At 45.0% G+C, this 26,023-nt stretch overlaps 1 protein-coding gene across 4 annotated transcripts in view; it reads left to right on the top strand.

Moving 5' to 3' along the window:
- Positions 1-26,023, top strand: part of DNAH9 (dynein axonemal heavy chain 9) — a 402,358-nt gene that overhangs the window by 249,711 nt on the left and 126,624 nt on the right. For 3 of the 4 annotated variants that reach the window (XM_075119375.1, XM_048817608.2, XM_075119376.1), the window contains 3 exons: positions 5,450-5,685; positions 7,052-7,174; positions 11,407-11,611. In XM_075119375.1, coding sequence (XP_074975476.1) covers positions 5,450-5,685; positions 7,052-7,174; positions 11,407-11,611 — 564 coding nt within the window. Of the gene's footprint in view, positions 1-882; positions 1,058-5,449; positions 5,686-7,051; positions 7,175-11,406; positions 11,612-26,023 lie in introns of those variants that run through there. The other variant, XM_075119377.1, reaches the window with a different exon arrangement.

Raw genomic sequence — 26,023 nt, 5'->3', positions numbered from 1 at the left:
CTCAACACTCACAAGACCCCCCTTTGAACCTTTAGTTTCTTGCTCCATGTTTCTCCTTTCCATGAAGGGTGCTTTCCTCGTAGCCATTACCTCAGCTAGAAGGTCTGTCAAGCTTGGAGAAATGATGATGAATCCTCCTTATATTTTATTCCAGAAGGATAAGGTTCCTTTGCATCTACAACCCAAATTCACCCCAAAAGTAGTTTCAGAATTTCACCTTAACCAATCGATTCACTTCCCTAAGTTCTTTCCAAAACTGCACACTTTCACAGAGGAACAAAGACTCCATTCCCTCGATGTTCAGTGCGCCTTGGCCTTTTCCCTGCAAAGAACAAAGCCAATTAGGAAGTCCCGGAGACTATTCATCTCTATAGCAGAAAGAATCAGGGGGTGTGCCATCTCCATCCAGAGAATCTACAAACAGATCTCTGGCTGCATTCTATTCTGCTACCAGCTATTGAACCTTCCCCCAGCCACCATGGGTTAAGAGCTCATTCGACAAGAGCACAAGTAATAACTTTGGCATCACTTCAGGAAGTAAGTATCCTTGGTATCTGTAAAGTGGCCACGTGGGGCTCGGTTCACATGTTTGCGAGACATTATGCCCTGGTGCAGGACTCCTCTGATGATTCCTCCTTTGGGATAGCGGTCCTCTGCTAAGCTCTACCATCTACATCCTCCTCCTGCTTAAGTACTGCTTGTCAGACATCCACAGTGGAATACAATAGGGACCATCACTTGAAGAAGAAGAGGAATTTACTAACCTGTAAGTAGAGGTTCTTTGAGATGTGTGGTCCATATCTGTATTCCACTATCCACCTCTCTTTCCCTCTGCTTCAGATCTTTTCTGGTTTGCAGTAGAGAAGGAACTGGAGAGAGAGTCAGTTCATCCTGCGCTTTATCTTCTTGGTCAGAGACACAAGGTGAGCCAGAGTGCATGCACGGACCAATGGATTCTACTTTCAAATTCTCTGGCTCCGGATGCGTGATGCACATGAGTAAATGCACAGTGGAATACAGAGAGGGACCACGCATCTTGAAGAATCTCCAGTTATAGGTCAGGTTTCAGAGGAACAGCCGTGTTAGTCTGTATTCGCAAAAAGAAAAGGAGTACTTGTGGCACCTTAGAGACTAACCAATTTATTTGAGCATGAGCTTTCGTGAGCTACAGCTCACTTCATCAGATGTTTACCGTGGAAACTGCAGCAGACTTTATATACACACAGAAATCATGAAACAATACCTCCTCCCACCCCACTGTCCTGCTGGTAATAGCTTATCTAAAGTGATCAACAGGTGGGCCATTTCCAGCACAAATCCAGGTTTTCTCACCCTCCACCCCCCCACACAAATTCACTCTCCTGCTGGTGCTAGCCCATCTAAAGTGACAACTCTTTACATAATCAAGTCGGGCTATTTCCTGCATAGATCAAGGTTTTCTCACATCCCCCCCACCCCCATACACACACAAACTCACTCTCCTGCTGGTAATAGCTCATCTAAACTGACCATTCTCCAGGTTTAAATCCAAGTTAAACCAGAACATCTGGGGGGGGGGGTAGGAAAAAACAAGAGGAAACAGGCTACCTTGCATAATGACTTAGCCACTCCCAGTCTCTATTTAAGCCTAAATTAATAGTATCCAATTTGCAAATGAATTCCAATTCAGCAGTTTCTCGCTGGAGTCTGGATTTGAAGTTTTTTTGTTTTAAGATAGCGACCTTCATGTCTGTGATTGCGTGACCAGAGAGATTGAAGTGTTCTCCGACTGGTTTATGAATGTTATAATTCTTGACATCTGATTTGTGTCCATTTATTCTTTTACGTAGAGACTGTCCAGTTTGACCAATGTACATGGCAGAGGGGCATTGCTGGCACATGATGGCATATATCACATTGGTGGATGTGCAGGTGAACGAGCCTCTGATAGTGTGGCTGATGTTATTAGGCCCTGTGATGGTGTCCCCTGAATAGATATGTGGGCACAATTGGCAACGGGCTTTGTTGCAAGGATAAGTTCCTGGGTTAGTGGTTCTGTTGTGTGGTATGTGGTTGTTGGTGAGTATTTGCTTCAGGTTGCGGGGCTGTCTGTAGGCAAGGACTGGCCTGTCTCCCAAGACTTGTGAGAGTGTTGGGTCATCCTTTAGGATAGGTTGTAGATCCTTAATAATGCGTTGGAGGGGTTTTAGTTGGGGGCTGAAGGTGACGGCTAGTGGCGTTCTGTTATTTTCTTTGTTAGGCCTGTCCTGTAGTAGGTAACTTCTGGGAACTCTTCTGGCTCTATCAATCTGTTTCTTTACTTCTGCAGGTGGGTATTGTAGTTGTAAGAAAGCTTGACAGAGATCTTGTAGGTGTTTGTCTCTGTCTGAGGGGTTGGAGCAAATGCGGTTGTATCGCAGAGCTTGGCTGTAGACGATGGATCGTGTGGTGTGGTCAGGGTGAAAGCTGGAGGCATGCAGGTAGGAATAGCGGTCAGTAGGTTTCCGGTATAGGGTGGTGTTTATGTGGCCATTGTTTATTAGCACTGTAGTGTCCAGGAAGTGGATCTCTTGTGTGGACTGGACCAGGCTGAGGTTGGTGGTGGGATGGAAATTGTTGAAATCATGGTGGAATTCCTCAAGGGCTTCTTTTCCATGGGTCCAGATGATGAAGATGTCATCAATATAGCACAAGTAGAGTAGGGGCTTTAGGGGACGAGAGCTGAGGAAGCGTTGTTCTAAATCAGCCATAAAAATGTTGGCATACTGTGGGGCCATGCGGGTACCCATAGCAGTGCCGCTGATCTGAAGGTATACATTGTCCCCAAATGTGAAATAGTTATGGGTAAGGACAAAGTCACAAAGTTCAGCCACCAGGTTAGCCGTGACATTATCGGGGATAGTGTTCTTGACGGCTTGTAGTCCATCTTTGTGTGGAATGTTGGTGTAGAGGGCTTCTACATCCATAGTAGCCAGGATGGTGTTATCAGGAAGATCACCGATGGATTGAAGTTTCCTCAGGAAGTCAGTGGTGTCTCGAAGGTAGCTGGGAGTGCTGGTAGCGTAGGGCCTGAGGAGGGAGTCTACATAGCCAGACAATCCTGCTGTCAGGGTGCCAATGCCTGAGATGATGGGGCGCCCAGGATTTCCAGGTTTATGGATCTTGGGTAGTAGATAGAATATCCCAGGTCGGGGTTCCAGGGGTGTGTCTGTGCGGATTTGATCTTGTGCTTTTTCAGGAAGTTTCTTGAGCAAATGCTGTAGTTGCTTTTGGTAACTCTCAGTGGGATCATAGGGTAATGGCTTGTAGAAACTCATGTTGGAGAGCTGCCGAGCAGCCTCTTGTTCATATTCCGACCTATTCATGATGACAACAGCACCTCCTTTGTCAGCCTTTTTGATTATGATGTCAGAGTTGTTTCTGAGGCTGTGGATGGCATTGCGTTCCGCATGGCTGAGGTTATGGGGCAAGTGATGCTGCTTTTCCACAATTTCAGCCCGTGCACGTCGGCGGAAGCACTCTATGTAGAAGTCCAGTCTGCTGTTTCGACCTTCAGGAGGAGTCCATCTAGAATCCCTCTTTCTGTAGTGTTGGCAGGGAGACCTCTGTGGATTAGTATGTTGTTCAGAGGTATTTTGGAAATATTCCTTGAGACGGAGACGTCGAAAATAGGATTCTAGGTCACCACAGAACTGTATCATGTTCGTGGGGGTGGAGGGGCAGAAGGAGAGGCCCCGAGATAGAACAGCTGCTTCTGCTGGGCTGAGAGTATAGTTGGATAGGTTAACAATATTGCTAGGTGGGGTGAGGGAACCAGTGCTGTGGCCCCTTGTAGCATGTAGTAGTTTAGAAAGTTTAGTGTCTTTTTTCTTTTGTAGAGAAGCAAAGTGTGCGTTGTAAATGGCTTGTCTAGTTTTAGTAAAATCCAGCCACGAGGAAGTTTGTGTGGAAGGTTGGTTCTTTATGAGAGTATCCATTTTTGAGAGCTCATTCTTAATCTTTCCCTGTTTGCTGTAGAGGATCTTGATCAGGTGATTCCGCAGTTTCTTTGAGAGCGTGAGGCACAAGCTGTCAGCATAGTCTGTGTGGTATGTAGATTGTAATGGATTTTTGACCTTCAGTCCTTTTGGTACGATGTCCATCTGTTTGCATTTGGAAAGGAAGATGATGTCTGTCTGTATCTTAAAACAAAAAAACTTCAAATCCAGACTCCAGCGAGAAACTGCTGAATTGGAATTCATTTGCAAATTGGATACTATTAATTTAGGCTTAAATAGAGACTGGGAGTGGCTAAGTCATTATGCAAGGTAGCCTGTTTCCTCTTGTTTTTTCCTACCCCCCCCCCCAGATGTTCTGGTTTAACTTGGATTTAAACCTGGAGAATGGTCAGTTTAGATGAGCTATTACCAGCAGGAGAGTGAGTTTGTGTGTGTATGGGGGTGGGGGGGATGTGAGAAAACCTTGATCTATGCAGGAAATAGCCCGACTTGATTATGTAAAGAGTTGTCACTTTGGATGGGCTAGCACCAGCAGGAGAGTGAATTTGTGTGGGGGGGTGGAGGGTGAGAAAACCTGGATTTGTGCTGGAAATGGCCCACCTGTTGATCACTTTAGATAAGCTATTACCAGCAGGACAGTGGGGTGGGAGGAGGTATTGTTTCATGATTTCTGTGTGTATATAAAGTCTGCTGCAGTTTCCACGGTAAACATCTGATGAAGTGAGCTGTAGCTCACGAAAGCTCATGCTCAAATAAATTGGTTAGTCTCTAAGGTGCCACAAGTACTCCTTTTCTTTTTAGTTATAGGTCAGTAACTTTCTCTTTCTGTAACACTGAACAAGGACCTCTGTTAGAATAAGAGAGCCAGTATTATCCCTAAAGCCATCCTGTCTCTCTGCTTTAATGCAGAACTTCTCCTAAAACTTCCCACCTGCTGCCTGACTTCCTGTTGGAAATTTAAAAAGACAATCCATATAGCTTCACTAAAAGTGATGGCATCTCCATTTCCCATAGCAAGTAATGCTTGCTTATCAGTTGTCACGTCCAGGTTTCCTAGGTAAACATAGCTGGCCCAGATAGGGGCTTGCCTGTTGTAGAAATGTTTCTAGAGCTGCCAATGTCATTTTGCAACAAATAGCAAACCTATGAGGATGTTAATTATATTCTTCAAAACTGTCATTTCAAAGAGTTTGTACATGGAAATTTGTGATTTGAACCTGCTCTGCTTAGCTGTGATGACTTGGTGTGCTTAGCATGCTGCAGGCATTATTCTTTGTTTTTTTCTATATATCAGGAATGAGTGAGGCTTTTAATGCTAGATCAAAACTATCCTGTAAAACTGTAGGCCACCAACAAATAACACTTAAGCTAAATTGCTAGATTCGGTTCTGCTTGCCCATCCTTGGAATATGTAGCAGCTTCTTTCACAAGTTTTAACGATGTGCTTGGGGACATTCCTCCTTTGCTTTCAGGTACCAATCCCTGTAACTCCATCATTAGACCCTCTGACAATGCTGACGGATGATGCTGATATAGCAGCCTGGCAGAACGAAGGCCTTCCAGCTGATCGGATGTCCACGGAAAATGCCACAATCCTCACAAACTGTGAACGCTGGCCCCTTATGGTTGATCCCCAACTCCAGGGGATCAAATGGATCAAAACCAAGTATGGTGAAGATCTCAGAGTGATCAGAATCGGGCAGAAGGGGTAAATGCAAGCCACCATACAGAATCATGTATTTTAATTGCTAGCTACGGTGTCAAACTTGAGGTACTGCATGTGTATAACTTCAGCGTAAGGACTACTGGAGCAAATTCAAGTGGCTGGGAAAGCTCCCAAAGTTGTTTGTGTATTAACCTGCTTTTTTCATTACCAAGATGATTACCCTTACTGCTTTCGTTTCTGTTTAAATATAAGCAGGGCTGTTCAATGCTTGGCCTAGTTGCAGTAGAAACCTCCTTAAAATGGAAAAGGAGGAGAAAAGACATGTATGTGGGCACACCTGGATACCAATCTTCTGCACTTGGGATGGTAACTCTCCACCCTGTGGACTTAGTCCATTTCAGGCTACCGTTATGTTAGCACGTGCCTTATATTCTGCCCCACCTGACTCCATTCCACAGTGGGACAAAGGCAGAGCAGATCTCATTTCTGCAGGTCCTAGAAAGTAGGAGAGCCTAAGCAAATAGAATAGAGCTGCCATATTCATCAGGGGGTTAGGGAAACTGCCAGGCCCACTCCCTCTGCCATTTAATGTGGCCTTGCAGTGAACTCAGGGTTAAAGACAAAGGAGGAGTATACAAGGTGTATATGGAAAGAACTCCCACCTACTCTGTTTCCGCTGCTCATTGGCTGTGCAAGCTGCTTGTCAAATGGCCAGACTGACCACTCAGTACTGAAACATCATCGGTTTCAAAGGGGATCAAGGTGATTGGCTGGTTGGAATTCCAGCCCTGGAAACAGGCCAGATCAGGTGTGGGTTTGAAAGCATTTTAAGAGCCCCTGGAGGGTGCTCCTGGCTGCTCATTGTGCGTTTTAGTTGTTTAAAGCAGTAAAATGTAAAGTCATGAAAGTGGAGGAGGCATCTTGACATCTAGATGGGAACAGAAAAAATCCCATAAGGTCCACACTGTCTGCCATCATTGCCTACCCTGTGATGCAGTCCCTCCTTTCCCCATCTCCAGCTGCATGCCAGGGTGTCAGTTATGCACAGGAGAACACTTCATTTAGAGGTGCAATGAGAAGAGTCAAATACCTCCATTTACCCCATTCACTGCAGCCATTCCTGGTGTTTGCAGTGTAGACATACCCTGTGGCTAACCATCTAAGGCTGTGTGGATACACAGACACCCTGGTCAGCAAGCTCTCTATGAAATGTAGTAGAAACCCCATTGGTTTTTCTACAGGAGGCCAACTGACTCCCCCACTCCTGCCCCTCATTGTTTTTGTTGTGTTCTAATTGTTCAGTGGTGTTCCACAGCTTTCTCTGGTGTCCCTCAGGGCTCATGCTCCTTGCTGCAGTGAGTAGAGTCTGTGCTACATGCTGATATTGTACCAATACCATCTGTGCTAGGTATTTGGACACCATGGAACGAGCCCTTGCTGCAGGTGAAGTGGTTTTGATTGAAAACTTGGAGGAATCTGTGGATCCAGTTTTGGGAGCATTACTTGGCCGAGAAACAATCAAGAAAGGAAGGTGAGAGTCTGAATGAAATATGTGTCTGTGGCCATCTCTCTGTCTGGCTTTTTCCAGTGTCGGCAGGAGAAGAGATGGGTTCTTTATGCTAATATCTTGCCTTTGCCAAGCTTGGGTGTGTGTGTGTCTTTCTCACTTGCCACAAGTACTCCTTTTCTTTTTGCGAATACAGACTAACACGGCTGCTACTGTGAAACCTGTCCTTATTGTGAAAGTAAAGCATCAAAACCAAGATGGCTGTTTCAGTACCAAAAGTGACAGCTAGAGCAGAAAAATTTGAAAAAGGAGACAAGCTTGTAGTGGATGTGACATGAAACTAGAATCTCTTCTGACAATGGCAAAACTAAAACACTCCCTTGTCAGTGGTATATTACTCAGTTCTAGAAAGTCACTGTGAGGTAATAACAGTTACTATTTGAAAAAGGGAATGTTGGCCATCCAAATGTCTAGCTTGCTCCTTGGTCTTTGGGTGGTTCTCCTGGGCATCCTGGGGAAAAGGGACTTTCATATTCAGGAACTCCACACCAAGGCACCAATCCTGCAAGCTGATCCACATGGACAGATGTCCCATTGAAGTCAAGAGAAAGGATAGTCTTGTGGTCAAGGTTTTGGATGGGGACTCTGCGTATCTGGGGTCAGTTCTGGGCTATGTTACAGGCTCCTTCTGTGACTGTAGATAATACTCCCTTTCTCCCACTCCATCTGTTTAGACTGTAAGGTCTTTGATGCAAGAACTGTCTCTCACTATCTATGCATATGTACGTATATGTATCTATGTATATGAATGTATGTAACCTATTGCTTAAATCAGCCTCTGTACCAGATGACTGGAGGAGAGCTAATGTAATGCTGATTTTTTAAAAAGGTGCCAGAGGTGATCCTGCCAATCACACGCCAGTAAGCTTAACCTCAGTACTAGGCAAATTAGTTGAAACTATAGTAAAGAACTGAATTTTCAGACACATAGATGAACATGATTTCTTGGGGAAATCATACCTCACTAATTTATTAGAATATTTTGAAGGGGTCAGCAAACATGTGGACAAGTGTGATCCAGTGGATATAGTGTACTTGGCCGTTCAGAAGGCCAAGGACAAGGTCCCTCACCTAAGGCTCTTCAGCAAAGTAAGAATCATGGGGCAAGAGGGAAGGACCTCTCATGGATAAGTAAGTGGTTAAAAGATAGGAAACAAAGGGTAGGAAGAAACCATCATTTTTCAGAATGGAGAGAGGTAAAAAGCATCTATACTGGGACCAGTCCTATTCAACATATTTATAAATGATCTGGAAAAAGGAGTGAACAGTGAGATGGCAACATTTGCAGGTGATAGAAAATTACTCAAGACTGTAAAATCCAAAGCAGACTGCAAAGAGATACAAAGGGATCTCACAAAACTGGATGACTGGGCAACAAAACGGTAGATGAAATTCAGTGTTGATAAATGCAAAGCAATGCACACTGGAAAACTGTAATCCCAAGTATGCATACAAAATGATGGCATCTAAATTAGCTGTTACCACTGAAGAAAGAGGTTTTGGGATCATTGTGGATAGTTCTCTGAAAACATCTGCTCAGTGTGCAGCAGCAATCAAAAAAGCTGGTAGAAAATTAGGAACCATTAGGAAAGGGATTGATAATAAGACTGAAGATATCATAATGCCACTGTATAAATCTATGGTACGCCCACACCTTGAATACTGCATGCAGTTCTGGTCATCCCATCTCAAAGAAGATATATTAGAATTGGAAAAAGTGATTAGGAGTAGGGAAGCTGAGATTAAAAAGACTGGGACTGTTCACCTTGGAAAAGAGGCATTTGAGGGGGATATGATAGAGGTCTCTTTATACAGTCATGACTGGTATGGAGAAAGTGAATCAGGAAGTGTTATTTGCCCCTTCACATAACACAAGAACCAGGGGTCACCCAATTAAATTAATTGGCAGCAGGTTTAAAACAAACAAAAGGAAGTATTTCTTCACACACTGCACAGTCAACCTGTGGAACTCATTGCCAGGGGGTGCTGTGAAGGCCAAAAGTATGACTGGATTAAAAAAAAGAATTATACAAGTTCATGGAGGTTACGTGCATCAATGGTTATTAACCAAGATGATCAGGGATGCAACCAGTGGTGAGCTGGAGCCGGTTCGCACCAGTTCGCTAGAACCGGTTGTTAAATTTAGAAGTCCTTTTAGAACCGGTTGTTCGCAAGGGACAACCAGTTCTAAAAGGGCTTCTAAATTTAACCAGCCAAAAGTGGCACCTTAGGCGCTACCTCCACGGGTGCTCCAGCCCTGGCCCCACCCCTGGCCCCAGCTCACCTCCGCTCTGCCTCCTCCCCTGAATGCGCCGCCCTGCTCTTCTTCTCCGCCCCCCTCCCCCCGGCTTCCCGCGAATCAGCTGTTCGCGCGGGAAGCTGGGGCAGGCTGAGAAGCAGGCTGCTGGCTTCCTGCTCAGGCCCAGGGAGGCGGAGGTGAGCTGGGGCAGGGGGGCACGAGGAGGGCCGCCCGCGTTGCAGCAGGTAACCGGGGGGGGGGGGGGGGCGTGCAGGGGAACCGCTCCCCGCCCCAGCTCACCTGCGCATCCCTGGGCCTGAGCGGGAAGCCGCTGCCTGCTTCTCTCTCCCCCCTCCATGCTTTCCCGCCAAACAGCTGATTCATGGGAAGCCGGGGGGGGGGGGGGGGTGCGGAGAAGCAGAGCGGGGCGGTGCTTTCAGGGGAGGAGGTGGAGCAGAGGTGATCTGGAGCCAGACACAGGGTGGGGAGCTGCCAGTGGGTGCTCTGCACCCACCAATTTTCCCCATGGGTGCTCCAGCCCCAGAGCACCCAGGGAGTCAGCGCCTAAGGCACCACTTTTGATGTGATCAGTGGGGGAGCAGCTGCTCCCCCACCCCTAGGAGCCAGAGGGACCTGCTGGATGCTTCCTGGGAGCTGCCCCAGGTAAGCACCTCTGGGACTCCACACCTTGCCCGCCGGCAGGTACCTCTGGCTCTTAGGGGTGGGGTGGGCACCCACTATGATGGCCTACGAGACCCTCCTGCCCGGTTCTGGGAGCAATCAGGAGACAGAGGAGGGGGGTGGATGGAGCAGAGGTCCTGGGGGGGCGGGCAACAAGGAACACTGGGGGGTTGGATGGAGCAGGAGTCCTGGGGGGCGGGGGTGGGCAACAACCCCCTCGTGGAGTGATGAGGGAACCCATTGTTAAGATTTTGGCAGCTCATCACTGGATGCAACCCCATGACTGCCAGAAGCTGGGAGCGGACAATGGGATGAATCACTCAATAATTGACGTGTTCGGTACCTCTGAAGCATCTGGCACTAGCCACTGTGAGAAGACCGGATACTGGGCTAGATGGACCATTGGTGTGACCCAGTATGGCCGTTCTTATGTACAGTGCCCAGCACAGTTGGGCCCAGATTCTGTTTGGCACTACTGTGATACAAAGGGTAATGACATTTTATCTTTTTACTGATGCTGTGTCTACACGCACAAGTTATACGGCTTTACCTATACCTGTGTATCAGTAAAAAAAAAAACCACACCCCAAACTGAAATACTGATACCAGTACAAAGTTCTGCGTAGCGCACGCCTAAGATAAATGTACATTCAACATCACTATACCCCACGTTCATCTGGGAATTCTTCTGCTCTGATTCCTGCTGGTTGCATTCATTCCTAGGTTTGCTGTGCTCTGATATTCCTTCTGCACTGTCCCTCCCCTGTCGTTATAAACCATAACCAATTTGTCAAATCATGCAATATATAAAACAAATTGGAATTTTGTCTGTTATCTTACTTCTCACAGGAGACAGTGCAGCACAGCCAGTCTCCAGCCTTGGCTTCATTTTTAAATCTCTGTGAGATTTACGGACCCAGCCTAGTCTGAAGAAAATAGGCTCCATAGATTTAAAGTTATGACTCTTTAAAGTCATCAAATCGAAACTTTTTTTTTTATGACAGACTGTTGGGCTGCTTCAAAACTAGGAATGACTTACATTTGAGATCGAGCACCCCCAAATGGAGACAGCCTGAAAGTCTAGACTATCTCAATGAGAGGGTGTCTCAAATGCCATCTAACCATAACTGTTCTTAACTTTAAATTGATATCTGTGTATAGTGAGCATATATAATGTCATGCTGTTAAATGCTATTAGACATGAATGACATTAGTAAGTGAGCTAAAAGAGCTTTGGAAGCCACATGAACGTTTTCATCTGTTGATTCTGTTTCAGGTATATTAAAATTGGAGACAAAGAATGTGAATACAACCCCAGTTTCCATCTCATCCTCCACACAAAGCTAGCAAACCCCCATTACCAACCTGAGATGCAGGCACAGTGCACCCTGATCAATTTCACTGTAACTCGAGATGGCTTGGAAGACCAGCTGCTAGCAGCTGTAGTGAGCATGGAGCGGCCTGACCTGGAAGAACTAAAGGTAAGTGGCTGGTAGCAACCACTATAATTAAGACACTGTTGATAAACATTCAAAAATCATGAGTCAGGACCCAAAACCATGAGATTGGCATTAAAATAATGAGATTTTAATAAAATATTGGTTCTTTTTCTTTGCTTTTTGAGTTTGGAGCCACGTCTCCAGTTGCTAGGGTTTTAAGTAAAATATCAAAACTTATGCGATTTGCAGTAAAATACTGAGAGCTGGCAATGCTGCTAAGGATGGAAGAGGTTTTCAGTTATAACTCTTGTTCCTCTTGCTCCTAACTTGCTAAAAAGTTCTCCTTTGGAGCTCAGACTTCACAGGCTTCAGTTTAAAGGTAAACTTGTAAAAAAGTTTTTGGAGATTCCACTCAGTCATTTTTCATTGATATGAGGTTGAATAAAACAACATACACACTGCAGAATATTATTGCCACACCTTTTCTCTCATTTTTTTAAAAGCCCCACCCTCTTTGGGACAGCTTTGTACTTTCTCCCTTTGCAGCCTAACAGGCCTCAGGAAATCCTGACAGCGAATTTTTGCAGGGGTGGCTTAACAGAAGGTAGTGTGGCTGCTGAGATAGCACCCTGGCCAAAGACTTGTTGGGTTCTAGTCCCACCTCTGCTACTAATGTGCTCAGATGAGTCACTTCATCTCCTTGTGCCTTGCTTTCCCTCTCTGTGAAATGGAGTCAATGATACTCACCTCCTTTTTAACGTGCTCTGAGATCTGTGGCTGACAAGTGCTATGGAAGAGATGGATATGATATAATTTTTACGTGTCCCAGAAAAACATGCCTCCCATCAGGCAATGAGGAAAGTCATGGGCATGAGAAAAATGTACCAAACATGCTATTTTAGGGTCCTTTTGCAGTCTTTCTCCATTCTGTAATATATGGCAAATATTAAGCTTTCATTTTAAAAATTGCAATTTTTAAAGTTGCCAGATATCGCCATTGCAATGTACGCAAATATGCAGCTGTCCATTGAATCCAGTCTTTCTAAAAAATGTCTTAAGTAAAAAAAGAGCAGCAGCACAAATTTGAGCAATGCCTCTTTCGTCTCATTCTCCTCAATCAAGTATGAGTTTCAAAGCCTAGCAGGACCATTGAAAGGCAAATATTTAAATGTATAGAAGTCAAATTAAATGTACACCCCAAATAAAAGAATAGTAAGAGGACCAAAATAAAATGCCACCATGCTTAAACAACAATGTCAAAGAAGCAGTTAGAGGCAAAAAGGAGTCCTTTAAAAATGGGAAGCCAAATCCTACTGAGGAAAATACGAAGGAGTATAAGCTCTGGCAAGTCAAGTGCAAAAGTGTAATTAGACAGCCCAAAAAACAATTTGAAGAGCAACCAGCAAAAGACTCAAACTAACAGCAAAAAAAATCAGAAGGAAGTATACCAATCAGTCAGTGGGGGCCACTGGACAGTCGAGGTGCTAAGGAAGCACTCAAGGCAGACAAGCTGTTGCAGAGAAGCTAAATGAATTCTTTGCATCCGTCTTCACTGCAGAGGATATGAGGGAGATTCCCACACCTGAGCCATTCTTTTTAGGAGACAAATCTGAGGAACTGTCCCAGACTGAGGTGTCGAGAGGAGGTTTTGGAACAAATTGATACATTAAACAGTATTAAGTAACCAGGACCAGATGGTATTTACCCAAGAGTTCTGAAGGAACTCAAATATGAAATTGCAGAACTACTAGCTATGGTATATAACCTATCGCTTAAATCAGCCTCTGTACCAGATGACTGGAAGATAGCTAATGTAACCCAATTTTTAAAAAAGGTTCCGGAGGCGATCCTGACAATTACAGGCCAGTAAGTATAACTTCAGTACCAGACAAAATTGTTGAAACTATAGTAAAGAACAGAATTATCAGACACACAGATTAACATTATTTGTTGGGGAAGAGCCACCACAGCTTTTGTAAAGAGAAGTCATGCCTCACAAATCTATTACAATTCTTTGAGGGGGTCAACAAACATGTGGACAAGTGTGACCCAGTAGACACAGTGTACCTGGACTTTCAGAAAGCCTTTGACAAGGTCCCTTACCAAAGGCTCTTAACCAAAGTAAGCAGTCATGGGCTAAGAGGGAAGGCCCTCTCATGGATGGTTAAAAGACAGGAACCAAAGGGTAGGAATAAATGTTTTCAGGAGAGAGGTAAATAGTGGTGTCCCCTAGGGATCTGAACTGGGACCAGTGCTGTTCAACATATTCTTAAATGGAAAAAAGGGTAAACAGTGAAGTGGATGATACAAAATTACTCAAGACTGTTAAATCCAAATATGACTATGAAGAGTTACAAAAGGATCTCACAAAACTAGGTGACTGAGCAACAAAATGGCAGATGAAATTCAGTGTTGATAAATGCAAAGTAATGCACTTTGGAAAACATAATCCCAACTACATATACAAAATGATGGGATCTAAATTAGCTGTTATCACTCAAGAAAGAGATCTTGAAGTCATTGTGGATAGTTCTCTGAAAACATCCACTCAACATGCAGCAGCAGTCAAAAAAGCAAACAGAATGTTAGGAATCATTCAGAAAGGGATAGATAATACAACAGAACATATCATAATGCCACTATATAAAGCCATGGTATGCCCACATCTTGAATATTGCATGCAGTTCTGGGTGCCCCATCTCAAAAAAGATATATTAGAATTGGAAAAAGTACAGAGAATAGCAACAAAAATTATTAGGGGTATGGAACAGCTTCCGTATGAGGAGAAATTAGAAAGACCAGGACTGTTCAGTTTGGAAAAGAGACAACTAAGGGAGGATGTGATAGATCTCTATAAAATCATGACTTGAGTGGAGAAAGTGAACAGGGAAGTGTTCTTTACCCCTTCACATAACACTAGAATCAGGGGTCACCCAATGAAATTAATAGGCAGCAGGCTTAAAACAAACAAAAGGAAGAACTTCTTCACACGTGTGACTATTGTTGATGGGTGCCCAACTTGAGATATGCCCAACTCTACACGGGGGTAACAAGATGAAATTCTCTGGCCTATGTAATACATGAGGTCCAGACTAGATGATCTAATCATCTTGTCTGGCTTTAAAAATCTATAAATCCATGAAAAAGAGCTTACAGACATTAAGTTTCTAGAACAGAGTTAACTGGCCATGCTGCACATCTTGCATATTTCATTATACATATTTAGCAATTTAGAAACATGTACTAAAACCCCTGTGTTGAGCCCAAAGTATAACAGGATGAAATTCTGTGGTCTTTGAAATACAGGAGGAATTACAGGAATCCAAGATAGCAGCAATGGTATAGAAATGTGTAACCCACTGGTGTACTGTAAAGTGCAAGCCAACACTATCCAGGTGGGGCTCTAACAGACCCATATCCTGTGTATATCAGGCACAGAGGGGGACCTGGAACACACCCGGGCCAGTGGGTTACAAATGCAGTCAACACACTCCTCTTTACTGATTCATGTAGGACTGGGTTGATGTAGGGTGTACCTGATTAACACAGTTGTGCCACTAACTAGGATGCATTCCGCCCAGCTTCAAAGTCATTGCATTTTAATGAAATAATGACACCATGGGAAAGGCAAATCCAATACACCGTGCAACTCTCAAATGCAATATTACACTTTGGGGTTTATTAGCTCAGTCGGATTCTGTGGAATTTACATCTCTGCTTTAAAAGAGAAACTGCCTGTATTAGCGAGAGAAGTGAAAATGATGTGAATTGGAGGTCAGGTCTTTCTAAGCGTCTAGTGATTGAGGGGAGTGGATGCTTAAGAAGGAGGATTGGAAGGCAGCTCCTCAGCACAGCTCCTAGACTGGACAGAAGGGGTCACTGCTGTTAGAGCTGCTTCTGGTGTGGGGAGTGAGGGATCAAGTCACAGAATTGCTAGGCTGGCTTTTGAATCAACTTAAGTGAAAATGCATGAGGAGCATTTTAATGCTAGGGATGCCACAAACCTCTCTCCACTCCTCTGTTGGGAATTCATCTTCCATTGCTGGAGGTTCATATAAGCACACAGACCAGCATTTTCAAACTCCCATCCCTAATGTTAAATTTGTTCTGAGGTGCCTACGGAAAAGTGGCCTGATTTCCAATGCGAGCTGTGGGTGCTCAGCACTTCGGAAACCAGGGTACTTATTTGCTTTGAAACTTTTGGGCTCAAGTTCTAGTGGAGGGGAAGAAAAATGTTAGTGAGTGCTCCTCAAGCTAAACTTCCAAGCACTTCTGCTGGCCACAGGGTGTACAAGACAAATCAAGCAGTTTATTTTGCAAAGTCCAGTCCTAATTTCTCAGGATATTTTCTCCATGCTTCTTGGCCCCATTTCACTTGCAGCAGTCCCCAAGGGGGAAACAGAGGTGGCTGTATGCCACCTCCATATCCCCACCCCATGCTTGTGCTTCTGGGGGCCAGTGTGAGGACCAGGTCACAGGCACAGAGTGAGCTGCTCAGTATCCGGGCCAAAGGCCAGGGATCAGTCCAGGGCCAAGCCAGGTCCAAACCACAAAGTCAGAGTCCATTACCAAAGTGAGAATGTGAAGCGAGAACCGGGGTGGGGCTGGGCCAGATTTTTTCACAGGAGTCAGCAGTGGTCTTAAGCCAGACACAGTAACCCATGATCAGGGTTGGGAGCCAAGCCTAGGTCGAGCACCAGGAATCACGGTGAGTCACAGTGCGGAGTGGTGAGCAGGGTCTGAGGCATGACAGAGGTCTGCATTACTCAGACAACTCCCAGAAATGGCTTCCTGATTTATGTGGGAAGTGCTAGCCAATCAGGAAACCCCAGAGGGCTGTCGCTCATGCCCCCTATGGTAGGATTTCCTGCAGGTCATCTCAGTTCCTCTTGGTGGCAAGCCCTTCTGGGCCCTGGTGGCGATGAGGAAACAATGCCTGCCTGAAACCCCACAGACCCCAACTGTAAGTCCGTGGGTTCTTACAGGCAGTTTGGTCTCCTTTGCAATTTAGAGTAACCTCAGAGCTGCGCTAATTTCCACCAGCAGTAACAGTCCCAGGTCACTGGAGCACAGAACCCTGAGGGCACAGGGCAGAAGAATGTCCCGCATTCCCCCTTCAATGTCCCCAGGGCTGGGGGAAGTCTTCTCCTGTGTCAAACATGACCTTTGCCAACAGAATCTCCAGCTAACCAGTTAGGACTGTTTTGTGCTGTCCTAATCCAGCAGCCCAAAGAGATTGGGTGTGTGTGTCAAGGATCTGACCCTTTTTCTCACAAGTCTACAAAAGCTTCTAAATCTGTGCACATCCCTTTAAAGTCTAAGGCCCTGCATGGGTCTCAAAATCAGTTAATTCAGCAAAAGAAAGATCTGACTTGATCACTGAACATATTATTCGTGGGGGTGTGTTCGGGTTAGAAATAAACACCAAGATGATTACTGAACAAATTCCACTTCTGGGTAAAAGCTGGAGTATGCAAATAACAGCTAAATAGTTTTCAATTACTGCACATGTCAGGGGACCGGTTATTGAGTTCTCCCACGTCGCTCTGACAGAGCCAAGCAAAAAGACAGGGGGAACCTCCCAGCCTGCTTCACATTCTCAGAAAGAGAAATGAACAAGTGTCAGAGTGTGGAACATGATATCGTTATGAAAGAGTCAGCTTCAGTGGCCTAAAGGGAAAAGAGTCTGACGTTGCGATCAAAGAGTTAGGCATTTCACTGAGCACAAACCTTACTGAGAGATGTTTGACTCTGAAAATCTGGGACCTCATTGGTTATTTAATATTTAAAGTTTATATACAATTTGCAGAGACAGCTTCATGGTATCTCTATTGCAAATCTATCAGTGATGATGATTTATACAGTTTTGGAAAGGACAGCCATGTAAAAAAATTAAAATAAAGCCATCGTGTTGGCACCACCTGGAGAATCCAGGGAGTGTTTTATGAATTTTTGTATATGAAATTTGTTCCCTTTAGCCACAGGCAGACAGGTAATTTATCCCTGTGTGACAAATATCCAGTGTTGGGAGGCCTCACTCACAATTAACCTTTTTAATGATGTCTGCTTTCACCAGGGTGCATGCTTTGTACCTGATGCCTCTCTGAAATCTCTCATCAAAACTAGGGAGCTAAGACAATCAGAATGGAGGAAAGAGACTGTGAAACAAGAATGAAGCTGTTAATGATTGGCACTGCTTTGCAAGGGTATAAATAGTACATCAGGACAGAGTGCCTGCAGCATCCTCAGATTGCATAATTATAAGTGGAGCCTGTAGCATTGCCTATAGTTAAGGTTGCTCAACACTTCCCATTGGAAGGCCCTGTTTCCAGCTGGTTCTAACTTTGCCAAACTAACTGGGTGAGCTGACAATTCCCATTAATTTTCTGCCTTAGGGTGAATATTTCTGGAAAGTTTCAGCAAAAATAATTCAGCTGCTTCTAAGACCAAAACTAGTGGAAAATACATTGGTTAGGTCATGTTAATAAAGTTCTTACAACTATTGCAGTGTTGAGCTCAGGTGCTTTGGGCAAGGATTTGAATTTTGGCAGGGGAGTTGCCTGCATGTCAGGAATGTTCTTTTTGCTGTTCTTATGTAGAACCACCCAGTTTGGTTAAGATATAAGCCTTGGAAAATCAGTGTGCATATGCTCAGTAGAGACTGTGATGGGTTGGATCACAGAAACCTTCTTGGGGCTGCCAACTGATGTGCTGAGACTACCCCTGAGCCCGTTTCCCCTGGCAGCTTGGGACTTCAGTGCCCTGCCTGGTTTGAGCCAGACCTGCTAGTCTGCTGCAAACCCAGACCCAGGTCTGAGCCACATCCCCCAACAGCTGCAAGCTTCACTGAAAACAGCTTAAGAAGTGTTCTTGTCTCCAACACTTGGATGCCCAACTCCCAGTGCGGTCCAAAACCCCAAATAAAGCATATACAGGGTCAACTCATAAATTGTTCATCCTCTATAACACTGATAGAGAGATATGCACAGCTGTTTGTCGCCCCCAGCCACCCCAGGTGTTAATACATACATACTTTAATTAATAAGTAAAAAGTGATTTTATTAAATACAAAAAGTAGGATTTAAGTGGTTCCAAGTAGTAACAGACAGAACAAAGTAAATTACCAAACAAAATAAAAAAAACATACAAGTCTATGCCTAATACAGTAAGAAAGTGATTACAGATGAAACCTAATCCTCAGAGATGTTCCAGTAAGCTTCTTTTACAGACTAGCCTCCTTCTAGTCTAGGTCCAGCAATCACTCACACCCCCGTGGTTACTGTCCTTTGTTCCAGTTTCTTTCAAGTATCTTTTGGGGGTGGAGAGGCTCTCTCTTGAGCCAACTGAAGACAAAATGGAGGGGTCTCCCAGAGGTTTAAATAGACTCTCTTCTGGGTGGACACCCTTCCCTCCCCCTGTGTAGAATTCCAGCTACAAGATGGAGTATTGGAGTCACATGGGAAGTCACATGTCCATGCATCACTCAGAACTTACAGGTAGCAGCCATTGTTCACATGCTATCTTGAACGTCCTCAAGTAGACTTCTTATGTGGAGCCTTCCAAGATCCATTGTCCATTAAGTGTTTCTTGATTGGGAACTTAATGTGCAAATTCCTTTCTAAAGAAGCTGCCCAAATGCCTTACTAAGGCTACTTAAAATCAAACATGTACACAGCCAATATTCATAACTTCGAATACAAAAATGATACATGCATACAAATAGGATGAATATATTCAGCAGATCATAACCTTTGCAGAGATATGTTACATGGCATATGTAGCATAAACATATGCCAGTTATGTCATATTTACATTCATAAACATATTTCCATAAAGCATTATAGGGTGCAACGTCACAGAGACCTGTTAGATTTGGCAGCTAAATTCCCTAAAGATTCCATCTGCACTGAGCATGCTCCAGCCTAGGGATGCAGGGACAGATCAGAAGTTGTTCACCGAGAGATTCACATCTGTATTCCACTTATGTGTTTGTGCACCCAGTGTGTCCAAAGCCAGAGAGTTTTCCATAGCAATACCCATTGCGGTGGCTCACGCACACTATGCCTCTTTGTGCCCCCTCCCAGGGCAATTTAAGGGAGATGCTATCCTGATCCCTCATAGATCATTCTCACTGCCTGAGTTGGAGCTTACCTTGTAGTTTACTTCAGAATTGCTATGCACTTAGAGGGTTTTTTCCTATATCTGTTTTTTGTAGTTACAGCTCAGTAGTAGTACCCACTAGTTAGTTATAGTTTAGATCATTTGAGGATAAAGCCCAGTGGCATTGGTCACCAGGCTTAAAACACTGGCATAGCTGGTCGTGTGCAGTCGATATCCCAAACAGCAATCCCCACATGCTGCCTCATATGCCTCAGTGAGGGGCATATTAAGGAGCGGGGCAGTATCTGTCATTCTTTTAAAAGAGAACACAGATCTCCAGAGACTTTTGCCTCAAACAGCACCTCATGGAGCAAGCAATGCGACCTGCTTCAGCATCAGGGCCTTTAGCCAATGATCCAGCCCCACAACTAGCCTCTGAGGGAACAGCAATTTCTGACAAGCCCTTGGATTCCTTTCTGCAAAGAAGGAATAGATCCTCTTCAAGATGCTCTCCACAAAAGAGAACCCATAAAGTGGACAGGAACCATTCAAAGTCCCCAGGAGACTCCCTCTTTATGTCAAGGAGAAACTTCACATGTTGCCAGGATTCCTCCGGTGCCCAGGATAGAGTCAGGCCTTCGTCATGTGGCTCCCTGTACTGAGATGGGACCTTACTGGTACAGTGCTGGAGTTGACAGGACAGTAACAGGGACAGTCATTGAGTTCAGTACCAACAGACTTAACTCCAGCACCAGCCTTTTAGGTCCTTTCAACCCTGCAGGCTTTTCAAGCAGCATCTGACCTGCTTCGTCTTTCTGTCCTGGGTTCCCTGGTGTCACAAGACTCTTTAGTTGAGGATCTGCCTTCAGCCATTCTGGGTCTGTCCAGTTCTGTAACCTGGTGCCGAATCCATGGATGATACAGGTACTGGTTCCAAGTGAAGAGATAATAAGGATGCTTCCCTGGAACTGACTTTGGTTCCATCATTTGCCAGATCAGTACCGTGCCTGACTTTGATTTCTGTGCCAATGGCTTGTCCGGCACCTCCAGCTACAGCACTGACTCATTCATCTATTATGAGGCCAGCATCAACTTTTGAGATGCCCCTTCATCATCTCGGGGTGCATCTTGGATACCAATCTTGGCACTGACGTTTCCATCTTCCTCTGGGCTACAGACTCATCAGGACAACTGATAGCTCCTCCATGCATGGCCCCTCCACTACATGCAGCCTATACAGAAAGTTCTTTGCATTTTAACTCAGAATCCTCCTCCTCTTCATAATCTTCCCTTGCTACTTGAAACTCAATGAGAGTGTCTAAGTTATCTGTGGAAAGGAATCATTGATACTGAGAATGGGACCATTCTGGTAACAGAGACAGGCCATCTTGGCTGAGTCCATACTGGTCTCCAATTCCATATTCATTGGCTTAGTGGGCCTATTGGAACCTTTCATAGGGGGTGTCCTCGATCGTTGTGGACCAGATCTTCAACCTGCTCCAGAGGATGTCCCCTCCAGTAAACCACCCTCCAGAGCTGCTGGTTTCAGGGCAGCACATTCAGGCACTTTCTCCTGACCCATCACAACGTCAGCCTGAACCTGTGCCCCAGGTTCCAGTTGTGTTATAGGAGGAGCCTTCTGTGCTACTTTCTTCCTCTTTGCCTGATGGCTCTTTAGTACCAGATTCCTCCTCTCTCATACCAGAGGACTTCAAGTCTTTTCAGGACCTTTAAGAAGTATGACAGCAGCACTGGACATTCAGGCTGAATATGTCCAAGACCGTATACATAAATTTCTGGTAGGGCTGTTCATTAATCGCAGTTAATGCATGCAATTAACTCAAAAAAACTAATTGCAATTAATCAAACCGTAAAACAATAGAAAACCAATTGAAATGCATTCAATTTTTTGGATGTTCTATATTTTCAGATATACTAATTTCAATTACAACACAGAATTCAAAGGGTACACTGCCGCCTTTATATTATTTTTTATTACAAATATTTGCACTGTAAAAATAAAGAATTATTTTTCACTTCCTCATACAAGTACTGTCGTGCAATCTCTTTATCGTGAAAGTGCAACTTACAGATACAGGATTTTTTTTGTTACATAACTGCATTCAAAAACAAAACAATGTAAAACTTTAGTGCTTACAAGTCCACTCAGTCCTACTTCTTGTTCAGCCAATCGCTAAGACAAACAATTTGGTTACATTTAAAGGAGGTACTGCTGCCTGCTTCTCATTTACAATGTCATCTGAAAGTGAGAGCAGGCATGTGCATGGCACTTTTGTAGCTGGCATTGCAAGGTATTTACATGCCAGATATGCTAAACATTCATATGTCCTTCATGCTTTGGCCACCATTCCAGAGGACATGCTTCCATGCTGATGACGCTTGTTAAAAAAATGTGTTAATTAAATTTGTGACTGAACTCCTTGGGGGGAGAATTGTATGTCTCCTGCTCTGGTTTACCTGCATTCTGCCATATATTTCATGTTATAGCAGTTTCGGATGAGGACTCAGCACATGTTGTTCATGTGGAACATGGGGTTCCATGACCACCGCTCCCGAGGGAGACGGGTGGTGGTGGTTGGGGACTCTCTCCTTAGGGGAATGAGTCATCTATCTGCCGCCCCAACCGGGAAAACCGAGAAGTCTGCTGCTTGCCAGGAGCTAGGATTCACAATGTGACGGAGAGACTGCCGAGACTCATCAAGCCCTCGGATCACTAACCCTTCCTGCTTCTCCACGTGGGCACCACCAATGATACTGTCAAGAATGACCTTGAGCAGATCACTACAGACTACATGGCTCTGGGAAGAAGGATAAAAGGAGTTCGAGGTGCAAGTGGTATTCTCGTCCATCCTCCGTGTGGAAGGAAAAGGCCTGGGTAGAGACTGTTGAATCACGGAAGTAAACAAATGGCTACGCAGGTGGTGTCTGAGAGAAGGCTTTGGATTCTTTGACCATGAGATGGTGTTCCAAGAAGGAGGAGTGCTAGGCAGAGACTGGCTCCACCTAATGAAGAGAGGGAAGAGCGTCTTTGCGAGCAGGCTGGCTAACCTAGTGAGGAGGGCTTTAAACTAGGTTCACCGGGGGAAGGAGACCAAAGCCCTGAGGTAAGTGGGGATGTGGGATACCGGAAGGAAGCATGAGCAGGAGAGCGCGAGAGGGGAGGGCTTCTGCCTCATACTAAGAAAGCAGGACAAACAGCGAGTTATACACAAATGCAAGAAGCCTGGGAAACAAGCAGGGAGAACTGGAAGTCCTGGCACAGTCAAGGAATTATGATGTGATTGGAATAATAGAGACTTGGTGGAATAACTCACATGACTGGAGTACTGTCATGGATGGATATAAACTGTTCAGGAAGGACAGGCAGGGCAGAAAAGCTGGGGGAGTTGTATGTAAGACAGCAGTATGTCTGCTCAGAGCTCCGGTATGAAACTGCAGAAAAACCTGAGAGTCTCTGGATTAAGTTTAGAAGTGTGAGCAACAAGGGTGATGTCTTGGTGGGAGTCAGCTATAAACCACCGAACCAGGGGGATGAGGTGGACGGGGCTTTCTTCCAGCAACTACAGAAGTTACTAGATCGCAGGCCCTGGTTCTCATGGGAGACTTCAATCACACTGATATCTACAGGGATAGCAATACAGCGGTGCACAGACAATCCTGGAAGTTTCTGGAAAGTGTAGGGGACAATTTCCTGGTGCAAGTGCTGAAGGAACCAACTAGGGGCAGAGCTCTTCTTGACCTGCTGCTCACAAACCGAGAAGAATTAGTAGGGGAAGCAAAAGTGGATGGGAACCTGGGAGGCAGTGACCATGAGATGGTCGAGTTCAGGATCCTGACAGAGGGAAGAAAGGAGAGCAGCAGAATATGGACCCTGGACTTCAGAAAAGCAGACTTTGACAACCTCAAGGAACTGATGGGCAGGATGCCCTAGGAGAACAACATGAGGGGGAAAAAGAAAAGGAGTACTCACTTCATCAGAGCTCACGAAAGCTTATGCTCAAATAAATTTGTTAGTCTCTAAGGTGCCTCAAGTACTCCTTTTCTTTTTGCAAATACAGACTAACACGGCTGCTACTCTGAAACCTGTCATGAGGGGGAAAGGAGTCCAGGAGAGCTGGCTGTATTTTAAAGAATCCTTATTGAGGTTACAGGGACAAACCATCCCGAAGTGTAGAAAGAATAGTAAATATGATAGGCGACCAGCTTGGCTTAACAGTAAAATCCTTGCGGATCTTAAACACAAAAATGAAGCTTACAAGAAGTGGAAGATTGGACAAATGACCAGGGAAGAGTTTAAAATATTGCTCAGGCATGCAGGAGTGAAATCAGGAAGGCCAAATCACACCTGGAGTTGCAGCTATCAAGAGTTGTTAAGAGTAACAAGAAGGGTTTCTTCAGGTATGTTAGCAACAAGAAGAAGGTCAGGGAAAGTGTGGGCCCCTTACTGAATGAGGGAGGCAACCTAATGACAGAGGATGTGGAAAAAGCTAATGTACTCAGTGCTTTTTTTGCCTCTGTCTTCACGAACAAGGTCAGCTCCCAGACTACTGCACTGGACAGCACAGCATGGGGAGGACGTGACCAGCCCTCTGTGGAGAAAGAAGTGTTTCGGGACTATTTAGAAAAGCTGGACAAGCACAAGTCCATGGGGCCGGATGCACTGCATCCGAGAGTGCTAAAGAAGTTGGCGGATGTGATTGCAGAGCCATTGGCCCTTATCTTTGAAAGCTCATGGCGATCGGGGGAGATCCTGGATGACTGGAAAAAGGCTAATGTAGTGCCTATCTTGAAAAAAAGGGAAGGAGGAGGATCCTGGGAACTACAGGCCAGTCAGCCTCACCTCAGTCCCTGGAAAAATCATGGAGCAGGTCCTCAAGGAATCAATTCTGAAGCACTTAGAGGAGAGGAAAGTGATCCGGAACAGCCAGCATGGATTCACCAAGGACAAGTCATGCCTGACTAATCTAATTGCCTTCTATGGTGAGATAACTGGCTCTTTGGATGAGGGGAAAGCGGTGGACATGTTGTTCCTTGACTTTAGCAAAGCTTTTGACACGGTCTCCCACAGTATTCTTGCCAGCAAGTTAAAGAAGTATGGGCTAGATGAGTGGACTATAAGGCGGATAGAAAGCTGGCTAGATTGTTGGGCTCAACGGGTAGTGATCAATAGCTCCACGTCTAGTTGGCAGCTGGTATCAAGTGGAGTGCCCCAAGGGTCGGTCCTCGAGCCGGTTTTGTTCAATATCTTCATTAATGATCTGGAGGATGGTGTGGATTGCACCCTCAGCAAGTTTGCAGATGACACTAAACTGGGAGGAATGGTAGATACGCTGGAGGGTAGGGATAGGATCCAGAGTGACCTAGAAAAATTAGAGGATTGGGCCAAAAGAAATCTGATGAGGTGCAGCAAGGACAACTGCAGAGTCCTGCACTTAGGATGGAAGAATCCCGTGCACCACTACAGACTAGGGACCGAATGGCTAGGCAGCAGTTCTGCAGAAAAGGACCTAGGGGTTACAGTGGATGAGAAGCTGGATATGAGTCAACAGTGTGCTGTTGTTGCCAAGAAGGCCAGTGGCATTTTGGGATGTATAATTAGGGGGGCATTGCCAGCAGATTTAGGGATGTAGTGGTCTCAAGTTGCAGTGGGGCTGGTTTAGGTTGGATATTAGGAAAAGCTTTTTCACTAGGAGGGTGGTGAAACACTGGAATGCGTTACCTAGGGAGGTGGTGGAATCTCCTTCCTTAGAAGTTTTTAAGGTCAGGCTTGACAAAGCCCTGGCTGGGATGATTTAGTTGTGGATTGGTCCTGCTTTGAGCAGGTAGTTGGACTAGATGACCTCCTGAGGTCCCTTCCAACCCTGATATTCTACGATTTTAAGAACACTTTCACTGTAGATTTGACAAAATGCAAAGAAGGTACCAATATGAGATTTCTAAAGATAGCTACAGCATTCGACCCAAGGTTTAAGAATCTGAAGTGCCTTCCAAAATCTGAAAACGATGAGGTGTGGAACATGCTTTCAGAGGTCTTAAAAGAGGAGCACTCTGATGCAGAAAATACAGAACCCAAACCACCAAAAGAGAAAATCAAGCTTCTGTTGATGGCATCTGACTCAGATGATGAAAATGAACATGCATCGATGGGCAGTGCTTTGGATTGTTATTCAGCAGAACCTGTGATCAGCATGGATGCAAGTCCTCTGGACTAGTGGTCGAAACATGAAGGGACATGAATCTTTAGCACATCTGGCCCATAAATATCTTGCGATGCCAGCTACAGCAGTGCAATGCGAATGCCTGTTCTGTTTCAGGTGACATAAACAAGTAGTA

Source organism: Caretta caretta, chromosome 14 (genome assembly GCF_965140235.1).
Source record: "Caretta caretta isolate rCarCar2 chromosome 14, rCarCar1.hap1, whole genome shotgun sequence".
Lineage (NCBI taxonomy): Eukaryota > Metazoa > Chordata > Testudines > Cheloniidae > Caretta > Caretta caretta.
This window is presented reverse-complemented; position numbering and strand designations above follow the sequence as displayed.